The sequence below is a fragment of the Rattus norvegicus genome, chromosome 13 (genome assembly GCF_036323735.1).
Source record: "Rattus norvegicus strain BN/NHsdMcwi chromosome 13, GRCr8, whole genome shotgun sequence".
NCBI lineage: Eukaryota > Metazoa > Chordata > Mammalia > Rodentia > Muridae > Rattus > Rattus norvegicus.
Genome location: NC_086031.1, coordinates 75805221 through 75828284, shown reverse-complemented (window position 1 = coordinate 75828284; position 23064 = coordinate 75805221). Strand labels below are relative to the sequence as shown.

Here is a 23064-nt window from a genome sequence, read left to right as displayed (position 1 = left end):
GGTTAAAGGTCTGCCTGCCTTAGTCTCCCAAGTAATGGGGCTTTCTGTTTTGTACCACTCTGCAAGGATTTAAAATTTTTTGTTTTTTGCTTCAAGGCTCACAAATGCTGGAATTTCAAGAATATAACACCATGCCTTGCTTAAATACAGTTTTTAGTTGTAATTAGGATAGAGATTATATTAGAAATACATAAGGGTATTTACCTTGCTAAAGGACAAGATAAAATCTATAAAGAAATAGGATATAAATAATACTGTCTAAGGCTGGTGAGATGGGTCATCCAGAAAAGGCAGCTACTGCTAAGCCTGACAACCGAGGACCACATGTCTAAAGGGCAAAACTGATTTCTGTAAGTCGTCCTCTGATTTCCATACACACCACACACATTCTTTCTTTCTCTCCTGTCTCTCACTTGTGTGTGTGTGTGTGTGTGTGTACCTGAGAAGTCTGCCTAATGTAGAACTGTACTCAGGTCCCCTGGAAGAACAGCAAATGCTGTTAACCAACCACTGAGCTATCTCTCCAGCCCTGATAAATGTAATGTTTAAAAAAAAAAAAAAAAACTTTAAAAAATACTGTCCAGAAATGATAAGAAAGAATAAGTGTGTCTAATTTATTATGGTAAATCCATTTACTAGTTACTTTCTTATGCCACAGAAGACCAAAGCAAGGCAAATTTTTATATATTTTATTACAGTTATCTGCTTCTGTGTAAGAATATGCATGTGGCCATCAGAGGACAACTTGGAGGAGTTGGTTCTCTCCCATCTTGTGGGTCACTTAGGTCGTCAGGCTTAGAGGCAGGATTTCTGTCCACAGGAATACCTCAGTGGCTAACTTACATTAGTATGACCCAAAAAAGAGGAAAGAGAGAAATCTGATAGACTGAACATACTGAAGGTGTAGCTTAGTGATAGAATACCTTGAAGACATGAAACCTTGGCTCGGTGCCCAGCACTTCAAAAAACCGTTTAAATAAAGAAACTGACTTTCTGACTATAAAGGGTGAATCTGGAACAGACTGCCAAAGTTACTTCTGAAAATCGTTTTCTTTTTTCTACCACTAGAAAGTTAAAAATACTTGGCCTAATTTTCCAAGTAAGTTGCAATCTTTCCAGCTCAGCTTCCCCGATACTCATCAGCATCCAGTGTCTGTTTTGACTTGTCGACTTCTCCGTGCGCTCTAGCTCCATCAGATTCTTTCTGAGTCTGAGATTCCTCATTCTTCTGGGTCCACTTAAACCCCCTTTTCCAAGTTTTCTCTGCCCTAACTAGTACAGTGTTCTTCAATCTTTTTTTCTTAAACCACTATTACAGCATTTTACACACTGCATTATTTTTCTTCTTTTGCGGGAGGGAGGGGAGAAATGGAAGACAAGCACTGTACACCAAAGAAAACCCCCAGCATCTTAGCTTTCTTCACGTCTACTAACTCATGGAAACTACTCCTTGCCTGTTTGTTGGATTTTGTGGTTCTTACTAAATTGAAGCCTCCTTGAGAGCAGACTGTTTCTAACCTTACGTGTATCTCTGACATTGTCTTGTCAGTTTTACTTCTAAGAATAGTAATGGTTGATTTATTTAGTAGCTTTTGAAATCTCCAGTTTAAGGGGAAAGCTAAAATTTTCAGCTTTGAAGATGTTTAAGTAACATTAGTGATTTTTTTTATTCCTGTTCAGTTCCTTGAGTATCTGGTAGCAATTACAGAGTGACGTGATGGGGAACTTTGAGGTCTATATCAGGTACATGGGATACCTGTTTTAGAAACTGTAGAAATGTTCACGTGTGGTAGTTTACCCTGTAATCCCAGCACTTGGGAAACTGAGGCAGCAGAATCACGTCAAGTCTGGAGCCAGCCTGAGCTATGTACAAGTTCTAAGCCTAGGCTGATGTGTATCAAACTGACAGAAAGTACAAGAAATCGCTTTGGTGGTGTTTGCTTTTGGTTTTGATCTTCCATTTTTTGAGGCAGCCTTTGCTGTCCTGGAATTCTCTCTGTAGACCAGACTGGCCTTGAACTCAGAAATCTGCCTGCCTGCCTCTGCCTCCCAAGTGCTGGTGAGATAAATAATTCTTAAAATGTTTTTTGAAACAAGTATTGATTGAGTTCATAGCTATTTGGCAATGCAGAATATCCATGTATGTATATATTATAGGAAATTGCCAAGTGGGATGGCAAAAACCAAGAGGCACCCATTTTATGGTCTTGTTTCATTTACTTTTTAAGATCACATTTTAAAAAGTTATGTTTGTGTGTATGCATTGTGTGTTTATATATGTGTATCATTCACGTGTGTCTATGTGTAGCATAGCCATAGTGTGTATGGAGGTCAAAGGTCAAAGGTCAACTTGTATGAATCAGTTCTCTTCGTTCACCATGGGGGTCTCAGGGATTGAACTCAGATTGTCAGACTTTTCTTTTTGGGGGACAGCAGTATGTATGTGGTGGTGCCGTTGTTTTGAGAACAGAGTGTCTCTATGCAGCCTTGGCTGTTGTAGAACCCCTCAGTGCTGGGATTTAAAGGCCATAGTTGACTTTTCAAGTGTTTTCACACACTGAGCCATCTCACCAGCCCTCTTCTGTTTTCAGAGTTCAAAACAAAAAACTATAAGAGTTCCAGTGCTTCCTTTGTTGTTTGCTCTTCAGCTGCAGCTTACCACAGTCATTTTAAATGAGATGAATCACAGTGCATGATTTTTGTAAACATAGCTCAATATTTATTAGAATGCAGCGTTTTCCGTGTGTGCACAGAACTGGTGTGGGGTGACTTTCCTCAAAGTCTCAAGATGTTTTTTAGAAAATTATACCCTCAAGATTATAAGTAAAACTGAAATTGACTTGGCACCTGAGAGCAGGAAGGAAACTGGATGCAAAATATATGTACATGTATATACATGAGTTTATAATACTTAATATATACACACACATACTTGAATTTTAATGTTTAATTATCAGGAAACAGTTACCAAACTAGAGTGCTCAACTCAGCTCTGAAGAAATGATCTCGAAAACTAAGTGGAACTCACATTTGAACCCAGGGCACTCTTAATTATTGTCTAATGATACCATGCATTCAAATTTTTTACAAAATGCCTAAGTTTGATGATACTGACTGTAGTGCTAGCCACATAGGAGACTAAGCAGGAGAATCTCTTGAGCTAGCTTGGCAATACAGTGAAGTCTGTCACTAAGAATAAGGTTTTGGTTTGACACAAGGTCTCACTGTACCCCTGGCTGACCTTGAGCTGTGGGTGCTCTCCTTCCGTCTTCTCTGCTGGAATTCCAGATTACAAATGTGAGCCATCGCGTCCGTACAGAGCCTTTCTTTTTTAAAAAGAGTTATTTATTAAATATAAGTACACCACTGTAGCTGTCTTCAGACACACCAGAAGAGGGCATCAGATCTCATTACAGATGGTTGTGAGCCACCATGTGTTGCTGGGATTTGAACTCAGGACCTCTGGAAGAGCAGTCAGTGCTCTTAACCACTGAGCCATCTGTCCAGCCTCCAGTTCAGATTCTTACCAATATATCTCAAGGTGTTATTACCAATATCTAACCTCATGAGAACCCCACAAAGCTGGATCAATGTGTGATGACATTGTTAGGAGCCTCAGGAATGTCTCTGTGTTTTGTCTTTGGTCACTTGGGATTTCTTAGTAAGGTGCTTCCTTATACTTTCTGTGAGTTCTGTTTTGATGACTTAGGGAATTGAATAAAAATTCCATAGGAGGGGGCTGGAGAGATGGCTCAGTGGTTAAGAGCACTGACTGCTCTTCCAAAGTCCTGAGTTCAAATCCCAGCAACCACATGGTGGCTCACAACCATCTGTAATGAGATCTGATGCCCTCTTCTGGTGTGTCTGAAGACAGCTACAGTGTACTCACATATAAAATAAAAAAAAACATTAAAAAAATTCCATAGGAAACAAATCAAAAGCTAGATGCTGTGGGTACTCCTCACTTGGGAAGTTGAGACAGGAGGATTGCCAAGAGTTTGAGGCTAGTCTGGGCTACATGGTGAGACCCTGTCTAAAATACCATAAACCTCAGTGTACACTTCAACTTTTGATGTCATAACCTGGTTTCTCGGTGTGCTGATGAACTGCCTCTTTTGGGAATGCTGAAGAGAGCACTGTCAGGCTTGCACATGAAAAAGAGACAAAAGATTGCTTTAGAAGCTAACACATACAGAAAGTTAACTAGGTGAATCATCAGTAAATTTTTTTTGCATTAATATCTTGACTTCCGCTAAAAATTGTAATTATTTCCCGCATGACTTTGTTTAGAAAACTGATCTCAATGACTTTAGTAGTCAACAGGCCAAAAAAGAAAAAGAAAATTAGTAATTTCTGATTTTAACTAATAGAACTTTGAGCTAAAAGTGTTAATCACTTCAAAACGTTTTTAAAGACTTTTTATTGTTCCATTTTACATTATTATATTTTTTTTTAATAAATCTGACTAAGTGATACTGGTGGCTTTATACTCACTGTGTAGACCTAGCTGGCCTGGAACTCCAGAACTCCACCTGCCTCTGCCTCTCAAGTTTTGGGATTAAAGACATGCACCACTATGCCCTGCTTAATTATTTTCCAAATCATGCATGTGTTTCTGGTGGGGAAGTATGTGCACATATGTGCAGATGCCTGTAGAAGCCAAAGGCATCGATGTGGAGCTGCAGGCACTTGTGAGCAAGTAAACATGAGTGCTAGGAACTAAACTGGTCATCTGCAAGAGCTGTGCACACACTTAATGCTGAGCCACGTGCTTATCCTTCCAGTCGTCAGCTGGAAACACTCCATGCCCTCAGCCAATTTACTATGAAGTCACTTAAAGATTTTTAGTGTTCAGGGGGTAGAGAGGTAGCCCAGTGGGTAAGAGCACTGGCTACAGGGGTTGGGGATTTAGCTCAGTGGTAGAGCGCTTGCCTAGCAAGCGCAAGGCCCTGGGTTCGGTCCCCAGCTCTGGGGGGAAAAAAAAACTGGCTGCTCTTCCAGAGGACCCAGGTTCAATTCCTAGCGTCCACATGGGCTCACAGCTGTTTGTAACTCTAGCTCTAGGTGACCTCCCACCCACTTCTGGTCTCTAAGAGCACTAAGCACACATGATGCATAGACACACATGCAGGCAAAACACCCATATACATCAAATAAAAGTTTAAAGAATTTTGTTTTAGTTTTTAGAATGATAAGGATATGCTGGTGTGTGTGTGTGTGTGTGTGTGTGTGTGTGTGTGTGTGTGTGTGTGTACCTACATACACAGGTTTATGTATTTATAAAGCTTACTACTTCTGGTTAACATGGGAACAATAGTGTCATAATGAAAGTTCGTTATATTTACCTTTATATGCTCTATACTTTCATATGTAGTACATAAACCACACTTGAATTTTTGTTTTAATTAGTTAAAAGCAATTGAAGAATTTTTCTCCAGTTATATTAGGTATATGACAAATGCTAGCCATGTCATTACTACATTAAACAGTTCAAATTATAGAACATTTTCACCACAGAAAGTTCTATATACGCTACAGTCAGTTGTCTAGAAAATAGCTGTGAGGATAGACTCAGGAATAGTGTTGTGGGCTCATGTTCTCCTGGTACTGTAAAATAGTACTAAAGCTGAGGTTTGGGCTTTTGCTTTTGGGTTTGGGCTTGGTGTTTTGAGGCATGTCTCATGTAGTCCAGGCTGGGCTTCAACTCCCTAGTAGCCAAAGGTAATCCTAAACTCCTAGTCCTGATGTTTCCACCTCCCCAAGTATAGCAGAGACTTAGTAAGTATCCAGCCAGAACTTTCTTTGCATTACACTTTTTATAGCAATGAAATAATACTCTCAGAATTCTTTTTTACATTATTATGTTAATAGCTTTACCTTTTGGTAGTATTAACTTCCCTCTCGGCTCTCCATTACAAGTAAGTGAATATGGGCAAGGATGTCACTAAGTCTCAGAGCATTTTACAAGGCCCTGTGTCTGTGTTCTATTCTTTACATCACTCAGACACAGAAACATACACTTCTTAGTAATAGGCACAAGTGCTTAACATTATGTAATATTCACTTACATTCTTCTTCTGACTCAGGTAGAAGAGTCAGCGATGATGGGAGTAAGCGCCTATGTGGAGTATCTCCGAGAACAAGAAGTATCTGAACGATGGTTCCGGTATAATCCCCGCCTCACCTGCATCTACTGTGCCAAATCTTTCAACCAAAAGGGAAGTCTGGACCGCCACATGCGCCTGCATATGGGAATCACACCATTTGTCTGCCGCATGTGTGGGAAAAAGTATACCCGGAAAGATCAGCTGGAATATCACATCCGCAAGCACACAGGCAACAAGCCCTTTCACTGTCATGTTTGTGGCAAAAGTTTCCCCTTCCAGGCCATCTTGAATCAACACTTTCGAAAAAACCACCCTGGTTGTATACCTCTGGAAGGGCCTCATAGCATTTCTCCTGAGACTACTGTCACATCTCGGCAAGCTGAAGAAGGGTCACCTTCACACGAAGAAACAGTTGCTCCTGGAGAATCTGCTCAGGGCTCAGTTTCTACTACTGGGCCAGATTGAAACATTGAGGGGGAGGGGGTAGACCCTCTTCCCCTTTGGGCTGTAACCAGCCCCTATCAGGACCATGGGTTGGTACTTAGATTCACAAAATGCCACGTCACTCAACAAGAAAATGTTCCCATGGTTTTGCCAAATTAGAAGACCAACATGTGGAAAGCACTAAAGGCTCTTCTCCTCGTTCCCACCTCACACTTTGGAAAATAATCAAGCAAATCACCTTCTAATTCAGGGATCAACAGCCTTGGTTTGTTAACTTTATAAGAAAAATGTTTTTAAACAAACTGATCAACGGATAATCATTTATCTACCAGTCATAATTGAACACCATACTTAGGTCCATATCATCTTGATGGGTGAAGTCCCAGAGCTAATAAAACAGCAGCAGGAGCTTTGGTCAACTGAAGCAGCCCATCAGAAGAGGGGAATCCCGGTAGTCACAACGGTGAGAAAGGGGAATCTTTCTTTCCTCTTCCCTGCAGAGCATGCATTTCCATGTTTAAGGGAAAAAATACAAATACTGGTGACTCTTAACAGTCTGAAAGGTTAGATTGAGTTTATCCTGGTGAGGCATCTAATACTTTGCCTAGTTGTTTCATGTGATGATGAGGGTAGCTCGAGGTAGCTAGCTACCTTGGAGCAGTGGTCCAGCAGGCAGACTCACCTGAAGCACTTGGGGCGTGGAGAAGTAAAGTGAGCCCCTAAGCGTTTACAGTGGGCACTCATATGAGAGCTTGAGAAAGAGGAGCAGGGGAGGAAGTACTTCTGTGCTTTGCAGATCTGCACAGCATGGAGCTGAACTACAACTTCCTGTTTGGTATTTGTAAACCATAGCACTTGCATACATCCTTGGGTGTTACAAAAATGTTTCTAGTTATGTGATTTAACTTGTTAGGCTGACTACCAAAAGTTCATCCTCTTGAGCTCCTAGTTTCATATAACAGCAATATTATACATCAAAAATGTCACTTTTCAGTGAAATGAGCCTGGATTGTATTTTTAAGTCCACAGACCTCCACATTTGATAACTTTTATATGAGGTTTTTAAACAGTTTTTTTCTGCAATGCTGTAGTTGAAGAGAGATTCAACACTATTGTTCTTATTGCAACCACAGTTTCATTTCCTTCGACATGTTTTATACTTCGTATTTTCAGTCCAATGAAGAACCTCACTTAAATCTGTGTCTTGGGTCTGTAAATCTATATATAATTCATAAACAATTAGCAAATTGCTGGTGACTCCAAGAGCTCTATTTTTTGTTTTTTGCTTTTTTAAATAATACACTACAGGGCACTTCACTTACAAGAAAGTATCATGCACAATCATGTTGCAATAAATGATCAAGGGATCAATTCTTATCAGGTGTGGCTACACTATCATTCCTAAGATTTTTAAAACTTCAAGGGGCTTTTTTAGTGATCTTGATTTTTTTTCTGAGATTCTTAATCCAGCTCTGAAAGAATTTATCAAATACTCAGAGCTTTATATGCCCATCTTGCATGTGGAGAGAGAGAGGAGAAATATTAAATGATACAGGCAAGTGGATACCTGCACTCTACCGTGCAAATAGAAGTCTCTAGCTTGAGTGATTTAAAGAGAATATTTAAATGTATAATTGCTTTGGTACAGGGATGTGGATGATTCTAAGACATTTGGGGGATAGGCTAGTCCTCTCTGCACTAGTGAGCCATTTCTGAGAATGTGAAGCCCACGTGCTCCTTGTGAGCACTCTGTGGTAAAGGTAGAGGAAAGCTGTTTTTCAATAAGAAACTGGAATGCAGAGGGTGGCCTTGAGCAGTCTGAGAATCGGATATACTGTATCACTAGAGAAAGATTATCTCTTCTGAAGAAGTATAGAAATTCATCCTTTAAAGGAGTATTTGGTACTTCACTTGAAGAGCCTGCCCTTAAAAGCAGCACAGCCCCGGAGAGTAGTATCTCATCTCTGATAATCACAGGCAGGCTTCTTGCTACTTAGTTGGACAGCAGTGTGATAAAGTGACTCTGCCTCCTAGAGTCACTTAGGGATGCCTGCTCAGGGGCAGAAAAACGTAGAGCTGGAGTTCTAGGGAAACTGTAGCTGTACTCAAGGCCTTCAGCGGACACATCTTGTCATTACTGATCAGGCAGGTAGCTTGGGAAGTACAGAAGATGCTGCTTCAGATGGATTTTTTTAAGCCAACCAAAAATATTTTAAGTCTGCCCTACTTTTGAAAAGTTAAGTTGTATGCTGAAAAGTTGTTTTTTTGCATTAATAGCTTTTTAGGTTATATGTGAAAAAGTTGAGCTTTTAACTATTACCAAATTATAGTGGTAAAGTGCAGTCATTTCTGTAAAAAGAAACGGGAACACTTATCAACACTCCATTCAAGGTCAGGCACAAGCAGCTTGAATGGGGTAGAGACTGTCGAATTCATGTGGAAATGTTAGGCATGCTTGGTGGGTTCCCTTCCGTTCTCACTCATTTCTAATAGGGTTTGACTGTACTGATACTGTGAACAGAGTGCTTCCCGTCCTAGGACCACATCAGCACAATCTTCTTTGCTGGTTCTCTCCTCTAATTGGCCTAGCCAGAGCCATGAAATTCATGAGACTTCTAGCCAGGCTACCTTTGAAACAAAGTTTGCAAAAGTAATCTTGTGTTTTAGTTAGAAGTGATACCAATCTAAATATCCAGGATTCTTATCCACATTCACTGTGACATTGTCCTACTTATTTGCTAACGTCACTGTAGGGTCATAAGGGTTAGTAGTATACATGTGTATTAATGAATATTGGTGTATGTATGCTCATTAAGGGTGTACTGAATGGACTTCAGCTGATGCTGAAACTTACTACCAAATCTTGGCTTGCACACGTCACCTTGTGAGGGGAACCACATTAGCAGTGAGAGCCCAGTCAGCAGTAGTAATGGAATGCCATGAGATTGCAGTGTTAGGGCTGCTTCCGTTCAGTGGCACTTAGCAGCACAGGGGCTGTCCAGTGTTCTGAGAGAGAGCAGAGAGTTGGCCACGTGTGTATGTATGTTTTCACATAGACTCTATTCTCTCTGAATTCTGACACTGGCATAAACTATGGCATTCACACGGCAGTATCACTGTATTTACACAGAAAGGCTCTTCCTAATGAATTCTTCTCTTTTTTACTCAGAACCATAATTACCTCTAAACTGAGTTGAGTTTTATTTTATATAAATTCCAAGTGACTCCATAGTTTGGGTTTGTTTTGTTTTTTGTTTTGTTTTGTTTTGGGTATTTGAGGCAGGGTCTTGCTATATATATATATATATATATATATATATATATATATATATATATATATATATATATATATATATATATATATATATATATAAAAGCCCCTTGCTATCCTGGCCCTCGATGTATAACCCAGAGGGCTTTGACCTCATAAGTACTGAGATTACAGAAATGTACCGCCACACTTGGCCCCCATTCCATTTTATTATAAAACCGAATTAGTCTGTAAAGTTCAAAGAAGGAAGAAAGCAGTTAAGAAAAGTTTTCTTGTATTTTTCCATGGGATTTTTGTTTGTTTGTTTCCAGTTCCCTTCCCATCATTGAAACAATTTTCCAAAGACAGTATGAAGTAAATGTAGACTGTCCATCATCTTCATAGTGGAAATCCAGCTTCCACTGGATTCGTCTGGTGGAAGAGTGACATTTGCAACTTCATTTTAATAGTTGAGTAGTCCTTTGTACAAGAAATAGCTTTTACATAGTCTCACTACTAACTCACACTAGTTTCTTTCTTTTTAACCTGTATAAATTACTTTTTGTTTAACAAGAAGGTCTAATTTAAAGAAACGGAAGCAGTGGCAGTGGAAAGACTTTAACTATAGTAGAAAGCACTTCATCAGAAAGACTTGAACTCCTAGCAGATATGTAAGCAGGTGTCATTTCTTCCTCTTCTGAATATGCTTTCTTATTTGTATACTTATTTATTCAAGAAATACTGACTGGGTCGTTGCTGAGCAGGCTTTGGAAGTGGAGCTGTTTACATGGGCCCCAATGAAAAGAAACTAAGATACTAGAACATTTTCATGCCTGACAGTTAGGAAAGAACAGCAAGTGGTTGCCGGGTAAACCACTGAGCTTGGGTGTAGCTCTCAGCAAAGCAGATCCCTAGGGCTTGAGTTAGAACAGGGTTCAGCAAACCATGACCTTCAAGTGAAAAACAAGGGGACCTGCTTATGTGAACAAATGTATATCAAACACTTAAGGACTTAGGCATTGTTTATGGCCTCTTTATATAATAATAAAGTTGAGTCCATGGCCAACAAAGCCTAAAAGTACTCCACATCTAGAAGGTCAGAGAAGGTCTGCCATCTTCTCGCTGCTTCCTTTCAAAGATTAACTACAAATTGTTTCTCCAGACATTTGCCCTTAGCATAGTTTGGCCGAGGCTTTAATTTCACAGTCTTACCTGCCTCTGGTACTTAAGAGTGTGCCATTCTTTTTTGGATCCCCATAAGCCCTCTTGGTATTTCTTGTGCTTGGTTGCTATTCCAAAGGGTATTAGAATGAATTATAAGCCAGAAGGAAGCAGGGTTATGATTTCTTTTCTAAAAGGTTCAAGTAGATTAAGTTAGAAGAGTTGTTTGTAACAGGATATTTCTTATTTTAAAAAATTCCCACTTACAACAGTGTGGAGCTGAACGGTTACTCTGCTCAAAGCTTTATGTTTGTATAAGTAAGCTTTGCCATTTTTTTTCTTTTTTCTTTTTTTGGAGCTGGGGACCGAACCCAGGGCCTTGCGCTTGCTAGGCAAGTGCTCTACCGCTGAGCTAAATCCCCAACCCCAGCTTTGCCATTTTTTGATCTGGCTTTAACTGATTTGCATAATAACTTAACCTCTCTAGAAGTAAAGGACAATTTCTGTTACAGATAGGTATTACTGCTTGCGGTAGCCCTTGCCTGCCATCCCAGCGCTTGGGAGGGAAGACGCAGGTGAGGATCAGGAGTTCAGAGTTACCCCCGGCTACATAGAGTTTGAGAGTAACAGGGCTATGTGAGAACTCTGTCTCAAAAAAACAAAACAAAAGATGTTTTGATCTTATCAGATGTACTGTTTTTCTAGATTAGACACCCATACTTTTTCCTTCACTTTAATTTCCGTAAGCAAATTCACTCTGTCCTCCTGTAGACTAATAAAAAAATTCAAAATCTTTATCTTTTTCTTTTGGATGTTTTAAAACATAGTAAAACATCAGATTTCAAATTTTCTTAGGCCCATTCTTCTATACCTACTATTGTCTAACTTGTTAAAATACATATTGGACCATTACGTATTTGCTTTACGAACATTCATCCTTAGTGTTATATAAGATGTGGAGAAAAGTAAAATTTTAACTGTGGCCATAGAAATTCTTGCAAGAGAATATGACTTTTTCCCATTGGAAATAAGACAAGGGCTTCAGCATTCTATGTGGGCAAAGTTTTCTAAGCTATGATAATTGAGTATGGTGAATTTGATTTGTTGTTATAAATCCTATCATTGTAGATAAAAGTGGGAGGAGTCATTAATCTCAATGCACAACATGTCTTTGGTTCTTTTAGTTTGGTTTGGTTTGGCTGTTTCATTTTGTAACAGGGTCTGACTCTTTATCTCTGACTGGCCTGGAACTTCTATGTGGTTAGACTAGCTTAGAACTCACAGAGATCCTTCTGCCTCCCAAGTGCTGGCACTAAAGGCATGTGTCACCATGGTTGGCCACTTCTTTGTTCTTAAAGTTGCCTTCTAATAAAATATTGCTCTGCGATATAGTATCCTCTGAAGAATAGATAATTCTCATTGTAAAGTTTCAGACTGTTCATCTAAGTTAAATCTATCCTATTTCAGAGCACATTACACTTAGTAATAATGGGGTTTTCTGGTTGACCTGGAACATGTTTCTTGGAAAAGAACTTGCTGTAGATAACTGAACATCCAACCATATTCTTTGAGGTCTTGCTAGTAGATGTCATTTAAATAGGAATTGATTAAAAGCATTGACATTTGCTAAGTGTTACAACTAATCCTCCATATTTTTGCTTCTTTGCTTTCCAGTATTTTCCTGGTGTTTAGATCAGGATTTTTAAATGGTGCTTTTCCCCATGCTTAGATAGTAAGTAGGCTTTCTTCCTCAGGACAGTCCAAAGTTAAATAGTGTGAGTACGTTGGAACACCTGAGCTTGTTACATTACAAAGAGAGTAATTATTGCTAGGGACAGTGACCTCAAACCCCGGATCATCTACTTTTGTTGTGTTGAAAGACCATTTTTTTTCTCAAAGACACTTAACAACAATGCTGGAAAGACAATTATTACAATTATTATCTGAAATCCACATTATCTTTATAGAAGGTACAAAAATAACTTTTTATAAATAATCCTAACCTCACAACCTTCCCCTTATATATCAAAAATATTTAACTTCTTAACACAGTTAAAAGGACCCCAGTAATAGCTCAACTAGAGGAAGCTTTAAACAGCAAGGCTAACTTATAAAGGCAGGGTGTGGTGGGGGTGAGGAGGGAACTTGTCTAATGCTTGCTACTTTGTGTTTCCTCAGTAGGTCCTGTGGAAGAATCTCAAGTGTCCCACCCAGTTAAGGTAGCCTTGCATTGAGCATCCCAGGTGACCAACACTATAATTTAATGCCCTGACTTTTAGGATGTGAATTTTCCTTAATGCTGTGGGTATCTCATGGAAACATGCAATTACTTGCCTTCACTGGTATGTAGGAAGCTATGTTCCAGTCAAGAAATGTTAAGTACTTTTTGATACCAGACAGTATGCTTAAGACAAAATGAGCTTTAACTGGTTGTGGCTTACCCATTCTTTTGTCTTGTTTTTCTCTCTAGGTAGCCCTGGTTGCCCTAGAACTCACTACATATACCAAGCTGGAACTCACAGAGTTCTGCCTTGCCTTTGTCTCCTGAGTGTTGGGATTAAAGGCAAGCTCTACCATGCCCACCAGGGCTTCCCATTCTTGAGAGTCAAGTAGGTTTTACTGATGGGAGTCTGATATATGAATTTTTAGGAAGCTTGCACTTTTTACTATAGAGAAGTTCTAAAAACAGAGTCCTTAACTGCACTGCATGCTCTACTGCATAACTGCAGTTATGTCAACATAGTCCTAAGATGATAATAGTAATACTAAAAACAGCCAACTTTTTTGAATGTTTATGTACAAGACACAGTTCTATTAATTTACCTGATCCTCGTGTCGGTCTGTTTTGATTGTTATTATCTTCATCTTAGAATGGCACACTTGGTCTTTCATAGGCAATCTAACACCTAACAGCCTCTCGTGCCTTTAGTGAGTGTGATTGTGGCACATCTTATAGAGGAAACCACTGACAACCCTGAGGGTACCTAAGTTGAAGATCTGATATTTACCAATCCAATTCCAAAGGCCAGACTACCTCCATTATAGTGCATTTACTCCCCCTACAGTACCCACTAATGTTCCTACCCTTAGTGAACTTGTAACCTGAGTATGGATCCTAGCACATGACAGCTCTCAACTGTCTTGTTATTCCTGTCCCATGGGATCCAAAGCCCTCCTCAGGTAACAGGCATTGTCACTATGCAAAGACACATTCAAGCAAAACACCCATAGATCTATAAATAAGTAAAATTTTGTATATTATTAGCAGATTCCTTCAAAGGCTGATGCAGTTGGTCTCTGCAGATTTGAATAGGAATATTGCCAACTTATTCAGAACAATGGCCCAATTTGGCAGGTCTAATCGTGAGTTAATTGAGTAAGTCACTATTTAAAAATAAAACTGTTTTCTGGTCACTTGTTGCTGTGTAACAAACTACTCTAAAGTTTAAAGGGGCTTACAAGATCTTGACTTTGTAGAAAGTTAGAAGTTAAGGAAGAGGGAGACGGTTGAACTGGTCTAAAAAGTTCAAGATTATATCGTGAGTGCCTGGTGTACGGAGACCTGAAAAGCTAGGTCTAGCCTTGTCATTGAGTTTCAGGGATTCTCCCGGATAGTTGGACTTCTTTTTGTTTGTTTGTTTTTGTTTTCTGTTTTTTTGAGGAAGAATTTCTTTATGTAGCCCTGGAACTCAATCTGTAGATTACGCTGGCCTCTCAAATTCTAGGATCAAAGGTGTGGGCCGCCCAGCAGGTAGTCGGACTTTAAAATGGCAACTCAGGCTGGGCAAGAATGCCAGTCTTCTCAGAGGCCAGGCATGGAGTCGCTGCCATGCTTTGTAAAGTGGTGAGCCCAGGTCTTAGGGGAGAGGGCCCACCCTAAACTTTATGAAAGGCATGCAGAGATTTGAGAGCATGTTTACTTGTTTACAGGTAATGTTCGGCTTTTCTTCTTTCCTAAACCTTTTGCAGTCGGTTATTAATACCAGTGAAGCTGTATATTACATCTGCCCTGTGACAGTGAAAGATCTAGAAGAATGAGACGGATACTCGAGGCTCGTTTTATTACTTATAGCCTTCTTTCAAGTCCACCCTTAAAGCAGTTGTCCTTTTCATTCTATACGTTGTTAATGGGATTCTGCTGTGGTTGCTGTGAAGCCACAATAGCTGTGCGTGCTGAGCCAAACGCTCCCTAAGAAGTAAAAGACTATTGCTGTTTGAGATTTTGATGTATTGGAGATAGCTGTATTTAAGTTTATAAATAGGCGGGAAATTCCTATGATAGGAAAATGTATGGCTACTGAGTCATTTCAGAAATTCCTCTTGTGTGGCTTGCTATCCTGTTGTTGAGACCATCAGAGGCTCTTGTTGTACTGTTGTCTCATACATGCTAGGCAAGTGCTCTAACCACTGAGTGACATCTGCTCACCACAGTCAGTTTTGCCTACTTGTCTTATCCCATCTCTATCTCTACCACTTCTCCTCTCATAATTTTATGCTTAAAGATGAATTGGCTGATCCTATTCTTACAGCTTTTCTTTCTTTCTTCCTTTCTTTCTTTCTTCCTTTCTTTTTAAAAAGATGTATTTATTATGTATGTGAGTACACTGTATCTGTTCTCAAACACACCAGAAAAGGGCATCAGATCCCCATTATAGATAGTTGTGAGCCACCATGTGGTTGCTGGGAATTGAACTCAGGACCTCTGGAAGAGCAGTCAGTGCTCTTAACCACTGAGCCATCTCTCCAGCCCCCTTACTGCTTTTCTTACAGTACAATCAGTTTCCCAATTTTGTGTATTAGCTTCTCTAATTCAGAGTCACCAATCTTTGATTTTTTTTTTTTTTGAGGCTGGAGTTGTCAGAATTATAATGCTTTACTTAAACCTCTGCTGACGTAAGATAATGAGACTGGAAAACATAACTAGTCCTGCATTGAGAGTAACTAGTCCTGCATTGAGAAGAAGATGGTAGAGAATGAGTTGTACTCTACTAAGTATCCCCAAATCAATTCACTTACAAGAGAAAAAAGGTTTGAGATACCAAGTGAGTAGCTTCCCAGAGAAGTAGCTTTTGGCCCATCATTTCTAGTTCTCATGTACTCCAGTGATCTCTGTTGCTAAATGAGGCCTGGAGAAATAGAGGAGTAGTAGGAGCCAAAGGCTTAATTTAGGACTCTATAAAATGCTAGGAACTGGGGGGGTGGGGGGGAACATAGTATAGTTAGGTGTCCAAGGATAGAGTGAAGATTAATTAGGTTTTATCGTGTAAAGAAGAGGGGACATTTTTAATGAAAAAAAAGAATAAAACTTAATTTAAAACTTTTTAAAATATTCATTTCCACCCTAATATAATCCAGTTACCTCTGTCTTTCTTTACAGAGAAGCTTTGAAATTACAGTCCTAGGAAATGACAATTTTAATGTGATAACCTATGTCTTACCTGGCATGTTGTATTCATTGAGGACTTCTCTGGAATCGCGTGGTCTCCAGTTTGTAGACCTTGGATGGTTACATAGAAAGAGAGCAAGGCAAGCAAAGGAGAGTCCTATAGACTGACAATCTTCTTTTCCTTTCAGTGGACAGTCACACCAGCTGGAGTGAGTAGCCACTACCTGAGGGTTAAGTTCTGCCTGTAGCCTCATCTTGAAGCAGATGCTAATGGCCTTTGAGAATGACGTGTTTCCTGTAAGTCATAGAAATGCAGCTGTAGTGGTTAAGAACCACTCAAAACAGAGATGCTGTGCAGGGAACAAAGCTAAAATGTGTTTCCTCTGGAAGCCAAATTACTAAAGAGGTCACAAAAAGTGTACTGAAAGTCCACCTGTGAAATGCTCTCGGGTGGCAGACATATTTAGAATTTATACGGAGTTTCTAGTATTTTTACAAAAATGACTTTAAATCTGGTAATAAGTTTTGTTGTTTTTTAATGAGCCTGTTTTCTTTTTGGAAAAATGGCTCAATAAAAATATCACTAAAGAATTCAATTGTATATGCATGTGCATTAAACACAATGATATACTGAAGATAGTTCACGCAAATAATTTTATGGGAAGGTTAGCTATTTTCTTAATGTCTTTTTCATAATGTATGTTTATAAATATATTTACTCACGCATCATGGTCTTGGTAGCATAGAAGCATTTTGTTAGCTGTGTTGTACTAAAAATTAAATACTCGGCGTAGTAAGCTATGAGAGCTTTTGTTCACTTTGCATTTGGACTGAAAAAAATTACTTCTTGCACTTTCTATTTATAAAGATGTTATAACACATCTAACAGTTAGTGCATCATTTTTTTTGTTTTGTTTTGTTTTGTTTTGTTTTTTTAAAAGCTAGCAGATGTAGGTATTAAAGTGAAATATATGCTTACAGCCCTGACAAAAGACAAGAAAAATATGCTTATAGCTGCCTGAGAAAGTCTAGGGATCAGTACACAGCAGACAGCCTGAGAGCAGCTGTTGGGATAAGCGTCCTGTGGCTGTGAATGGCAGTGTTGCTGGGAGCTGTTAGGGGGGTGTGGGTGTGTGTGTGTGTGTGTGTGTGTGTGTGTGTGTGTGTGTGTGTGTAAGGAAAGGGTGTCTAATGAAGGCAGATGAGTCTATGTAGAGCATCCTACCTCCCACTGAGTACTGAGCACATTCAAGATCTCCCTGTAGCCCTGTCACAGGAGCTTGATTCCTCAGCCCATCTACCCCGTTCTTTTCTATGTACGTTTCAGCTCCTCTACCTCTGAGCATTTGCTGAAGAAATAGGTGTAGCTTTCTATTGCAATAGAAGAAAGCTAGACTCAAATACAGAGGCTGCCATGCAGATGTTAATGTTTGATCCTTGATGTCCAAGTCTTGCACTTGTCTGGTAGGAGTATCTAGTAGATGTGGAGGCTTTGTTCTGTGTGTGTGCCCATGCACATGTGCTGTGCTTTATTATGCTGCCCAAGCTGGCCTCAAACTCTCCATCCTCCTGACTCACCCTCCGTTTTTGCTGTCTCTTTGTGATGTTCCCAAGGCAGAACCTCAGGCCTTGCTTTGTAGCTCAGGCTGGCCTTCAACTCTCACTGTCCTGCCTTGGCCCCTTGAATGCTGACACTACCAGCATGTGCCAGCACACCCTCTTTTGTGTGTTTGTTCTCACAGATGCCCCAGTTACATTGGATGACGTGAAGCAGCGCTGTTCTTTCATTGCCTGCCACTTGCAGTTCATTTGTAGGGACTGGAGTGTTAACCACATGTTCCTGATAACAAGGCTACTATCAGTATCTTACATGACAAGGATTCTTGGATGATCTCTTTGCTTTTACTTTGAAAATATATGTTTTTTAAAATGCCAATTAACTGTCATGATAGTCAAAATTTGAATTTTGTACATGGCAGAAACGTTCATTTCAATAGTAAAATGAATGCCACCTTGTCAAAATCGGTTTCTGCTTGAGATGCTAGTTCCCAGTGCAAGTCAGTACCTCCCTTTGTTAACAGCTGAGGAGCGACTGTTGGCTCCGACAGGAGAGAGGAGGTCCGCAGTGTTCTCGCCTTTTCCTCTCCTGTCCCATGTGGGCAGCGATGTCGAAAACCAGCAGTTCTCTGGTCAGAAATGGAAATTAGAGAATTACTCATTTTCAGATCTTTAGGTGTTTCCACCTTTCCTTGTGACACTAGGTAGGGCAAGTAGGGAATACAGACCATGTGAAGTTCCCAAAAGGGAGAAAAGCACTCCACATACGTGACCGTGAGCAGCTTGTGAATAAATCCAGCATGAGTCGTCCAGGGAGAAGGATGAATAAAATATGTGAGTCTGTTCACCACAACCGTTCAGTGCCACGCTGTAGAGTCGTTCTCAGTCTGCAGGCCATGCTAGCATGTCAGGCTCAGGAATTAAGTTGTGCTTAAGAAAGTTCTCCCTCCAGCTTACAATTTGTATGCAGTCTTATTCTAGGCCTACCCTGATGTCTTGTTATAAATCATTCTTTAAAACACTATTTAATTAAGTCTTACTTAATAATACTTTATTGTCAGTGTGGTTGCTTATTTGGTTAAACTAATATTTGGAGAAAAAAGTAAATACCCAGGTAATTTTTTTGAGTTACATTAAACTCATGAATGTTGGAGGAAACTGCTTCTTACGCTCTTCCTCTGTTTTAGATGAGCATTGGGCCTTTGTGACACCACTTCCAGACATTCCCATTTGCCCGGTCTGTTGTGCAACCTGGGCTTTAGAAAGATCCCTAGGGATGGAGTGGGAGTGCAGGGGCTGCTTCAGTATAGCACTCCTGTTTAGCGTGCACAGAACCCTGTATGCAGTCCCGTGAGCAACTACAGAAACCTGCCTGATGATTCTGATGTCCAGCCAGGGTTGGAATTCACTTAGTGAGTACTCATTTGTGTCTTAGACAGGATAACCTCCAACTAGAACTATCTCATTCTCTCTCCCCCACTCCCCAAGTGAAATGAAGATGTTTGGTTTTGTTTTAGAGGGCAGGGTTGGGGTTGGAGTTGGTTTGGGGGGTGTTTTGTTTTATTTGAAAGAGAAAGAATGCCTTGGAGTCAAAGGGACTCCAGTAGAGAAATGGCTAGAAGCTAGTTTTCTTGACACTGGTACCTTTATTCCTATCCCAAGTAGGGTTCTGGGCGTAAAGCTGACAGGGGGCCAGAGCGCAGGCTTGTCTACTTCTCAGAGTAGGTCTGAAGAAAACTATTAGATCTATCAAGTACCCTGTGTGCCAAATACAAAGTGTGCGTATGTACACAAAAGCAGTCTTCACGCCTGATCTCCAGAGTCCTTTTCCTCTGCATGTGTGATTTGAGTTATGATTGCCCAACTCTGACAACCAAACTAGAGTAGCACTTCGGTGTCCTGAAGCCACACTCCACCTGCCTTTGGGCCTCTATTTTTTGTGAAACAAACAGGTAGTGTTGTTACTTATGGAGAAAAGAATATCCCTGTCTTGGGTGATCAGGACACTTGTGATTATTTATCTCTTAACCTGGTAGGATTGTCAAGTGACTCTTGACTTCTTAGCTGTTTCTTTCTGAATGAAATGGACTAGCTAAGGCCTAAATATTTCTGACTGGTGTGTGGAATGAGTCACCTTAACATCTTTCAGTCTAGGATGTTAAAAGACCTGACCCAGTCATTCCCAAAGGAAATTCCACGGCTTCCATTCTCACCCTGAGTAGAAAAGCTGTGTAACAGTTGACAGCCTGCTGTGGCAATGGGGAGGCAAGAGTTGTTCCATCCACATAAAAATGAAAACCACCTTTCAGAGTAACCACTGGGCAGCTTCTCGCTGCTGAATGAAGTGTGCCTTTAAGTAATTGATCATTTCAGAAATAGGTGGTGTCAACAGGGAGAGAAGGTAGGTAAAGGAAAAGGTTGATTAGAGCAGAGGGCTAATTAGAGTCAGAATATGAACAATTCTAAGTAGCATCTAAGGCCTTGGCTACTTAGCTGTAAATGCAGCATCAGAGAGAACTGCCTCCCTGCCTTAGGATGACTTGCTGAGAACTTCTGACCCTGAGTAGGATAGGAAAGCAGTTACTATAAGGGGTTTTCATCCTGGAGAATATGGTACAATACTGTGAAACTTGATGACATTTATGCAAATTATACCACACTGGACTTTAAGCTTTTTGAAGGGACAAAAGAGGAAGGTGGGGAAGTGGTAGGAAAAGCTAAGTGTGTCAGCATTTGATATTTTGAGCAAGAGTAAAAATATTATCACAAATGTAAAGTCAGATCATCATCCACCCTAATGTGCTGTCTTAGTCACTCAGTCATTCAGTCATTCAGTCATTCCCCTCCTTTGCCCCACCTCTCTCCTTGTCCTTTTAGTACTGGGTGTGGAGCCTGAGAATCTGGGGTGTGCTCGGCAAGCACTCGCCACTGTGCTGTCATCACTGTCATTCCAGACCCAAATCTTTCTGAGACAGCCAAGCAGTGCTGGTCTGGTCACAGTGTGACTCCCTTGCTCCGTCTCCTAGTCCCAGTGAAAGCAGGTGTCATCAGAACTGTGGGCCAAGGACGTGTGCTCTCGGAGTCCGTTAGCTTTTCACTTGCTGTGGTCTGTTCACAGCTTCAGCCTAGTCACTGTTTCGTATCCTAATGGATCTATTACTCAGGACCCAGTGGCTTCCTTTTCCTTTAAGACATCTTAGGAACAGCACTCTGGACCGAGGGTTCTAGTCTACCTAAGCGAGGGAAAGTACATTGGCAGAGCACTTAGATTTCCTGGTTCCTGTCATTTAGGATGGGCTACTCAGGCTCTGCCTGTGAAGGCAGAGAAGGCGGAGGGCGAAAGAGGAACAGCAATGCAGCAGACCTTTGGTTTCCTTCAGATGGACCTACTCTGAAGGAACTGTATCCAACTCCTCTCTTATGTATGGTGCTTATCTAACGGGTGACAGCTGTCTCCCGGCTACCTGTCCCTGGCACTGTGCCTTCCCACTGGTCACTGTGAAAAATAGATCACACTGGACTCAGAGGCCAGAATCCAGGACAAGATCCCTCTTCGTATCTTGAGCCCATTGCTTCTTCTCACAGCTTATAATGTAGCATTAACTTCTCTTTGAGAACTTTGGGAGTTTTCATCCCAAGAAACCGCCGGAAAACATAAGGAAACATAATTAGATTTTGGTTATACATTTGTCACATTACGAAATGACAGAAAGATTTCACGTGAGCTGCTACTGAGTGACAGCGAGAGTCGAACTGCAACCTCTTCTTGTTCCTGAGGCTGACACAGTAGCATCTGTAAGCAGCAGGTATCTGACTAGTTCCTACTAGTTCATCAAGGAGACTTCATATTGAAACAGACAATCACTTTCTAAAGCATTGATCCTGGATGGGAATGGATAGATTATTTTTAACTACCAGTCTGTTTTCTCCCTATGAAAGGGACACTTGAGATTCGTGTCTTTCATCTACAGCAGTTATGCCGTTAACAGTAAAGATGCCTGAGAGAGCGCAGCAGTGCAACACTCCCACACCCGAGAACGCAGGGTTGCCTCTGTGCATCTTTCCTCCCAAAACTTTGTCTTTCCCTCATGACCTTAACTATAAATACCTATATTAGAAGTAGGATTTTCTCTCCCCAGTCTCCTTTAATCATCATATAAGTGTAAACCCTCCATTCCCCTTTACTAAGAAAAAACAAAAACAAGAAGTATGCACTTTAATTCCTAAGGAGTGTGGCTGTTCCTGGCCCCGAAGCCAGATCGCTCAGGAGGAGAGTTGAAGAGGGAAAACTCTTGCCAGACCCTGTAAGGTTTAACCACATTTCCTTGTCCCTTACCCCCATAGTGCTGGGGATTGAGCCCAGAGCCTTACACATGCTCGGCAACTGCTGCCCCAGTAACAAATACCTTAATGTGAACACAAATGCCACATTTTTTAAGCTGCCCCCAAGCATTCCCTGCCAAAGGGAAAAAGAACCACTAAATAAGAGTTCAAAATACTTACCCTGATTTTGGATTTTTTTTTTTCTGGGGGAAATTTTATTCTCATTGAATTATTTTTTAACTGCCAAATTATATCTTTAAAAAAATCATGTTTTGTGGTAGTTTTTTTCTGTTTTTGATTTTAAAAGATTTTTTGATTTGTTTTCAAGCGAAAACAATGGCACTAAAATATTATCCAGAACTGTGTCACAGCTAAGTACTGAGCTTGGGTCCCCTGTGTGACAGGGGACCCTGACTCTCCTCCTGTAGAATCTGTCTTTCCCTGGACAAGCCAATAGTTCTTGGAGGGGTAGCATGTCTCCTAGAGCCCCTGGAGCCCATTGTGTCGGGGAGGGGGGAGGGCACGAGGGTCAAGGGAGGGAGAGATTCAAAGAAGAGTTAAGATGTGGGTTTCTATAAACATATTTAAAGCAGTTAGCAAAAGCTTTCTCGTTGAACAGCTTTAAGAACAATGTGAATGAAATCTTAGCAACTTGGCTAGTAATCTGAGAAGTCTGTTAATGTATACTTGAAATTGTATAAAAATGCATTTTCTCTTTATTTTGACACTGTGTATAAGAACATTATGCATGTGAGTGGTTTGAGAAATAAAACGTTTAATACTCATATTTGAATCTCTGTCTTTCCTATATAGAGGTAAGTTGATTTGTGTGTGTT

The 23064-nt window shown here is 40.4% G+C and overlaps 1 protein-coding gene across 8 annotated transcripts in view; it reads left to right on the top strand.

Annotated features, from left to right (window-relative positions):
* Zbtb37 (zinc finger and BTB domain containing 37) overlaps window positions 1-23013 on the top strand; it is a 31431-nt gene extending 8418 nt beyond the window's left edge. For 6 of the 8 annotated variants that reach the window (XM_039090780.2, XM_063272356.1, XM_039090779.2 and 3 more), the window contains one exon: window positions 6087-23013. In XM_039090780.2, coding sequence (XP_038946708.1) covers window positions 6087-6090 — 4 coding nt within the window. In that variant the 3' untranslated portion in view covers window positions 6091-23013. The remainder of the gene's footprint in view (window positions 1-6086) is intronic. The other 2 variants (XR_005492247.2, NM_001107191.1) reach the window with 2 other exon arrangements.
* The last annotated feature ends 51 nt before the right edge of the window (window positions 23014-23064 follow it).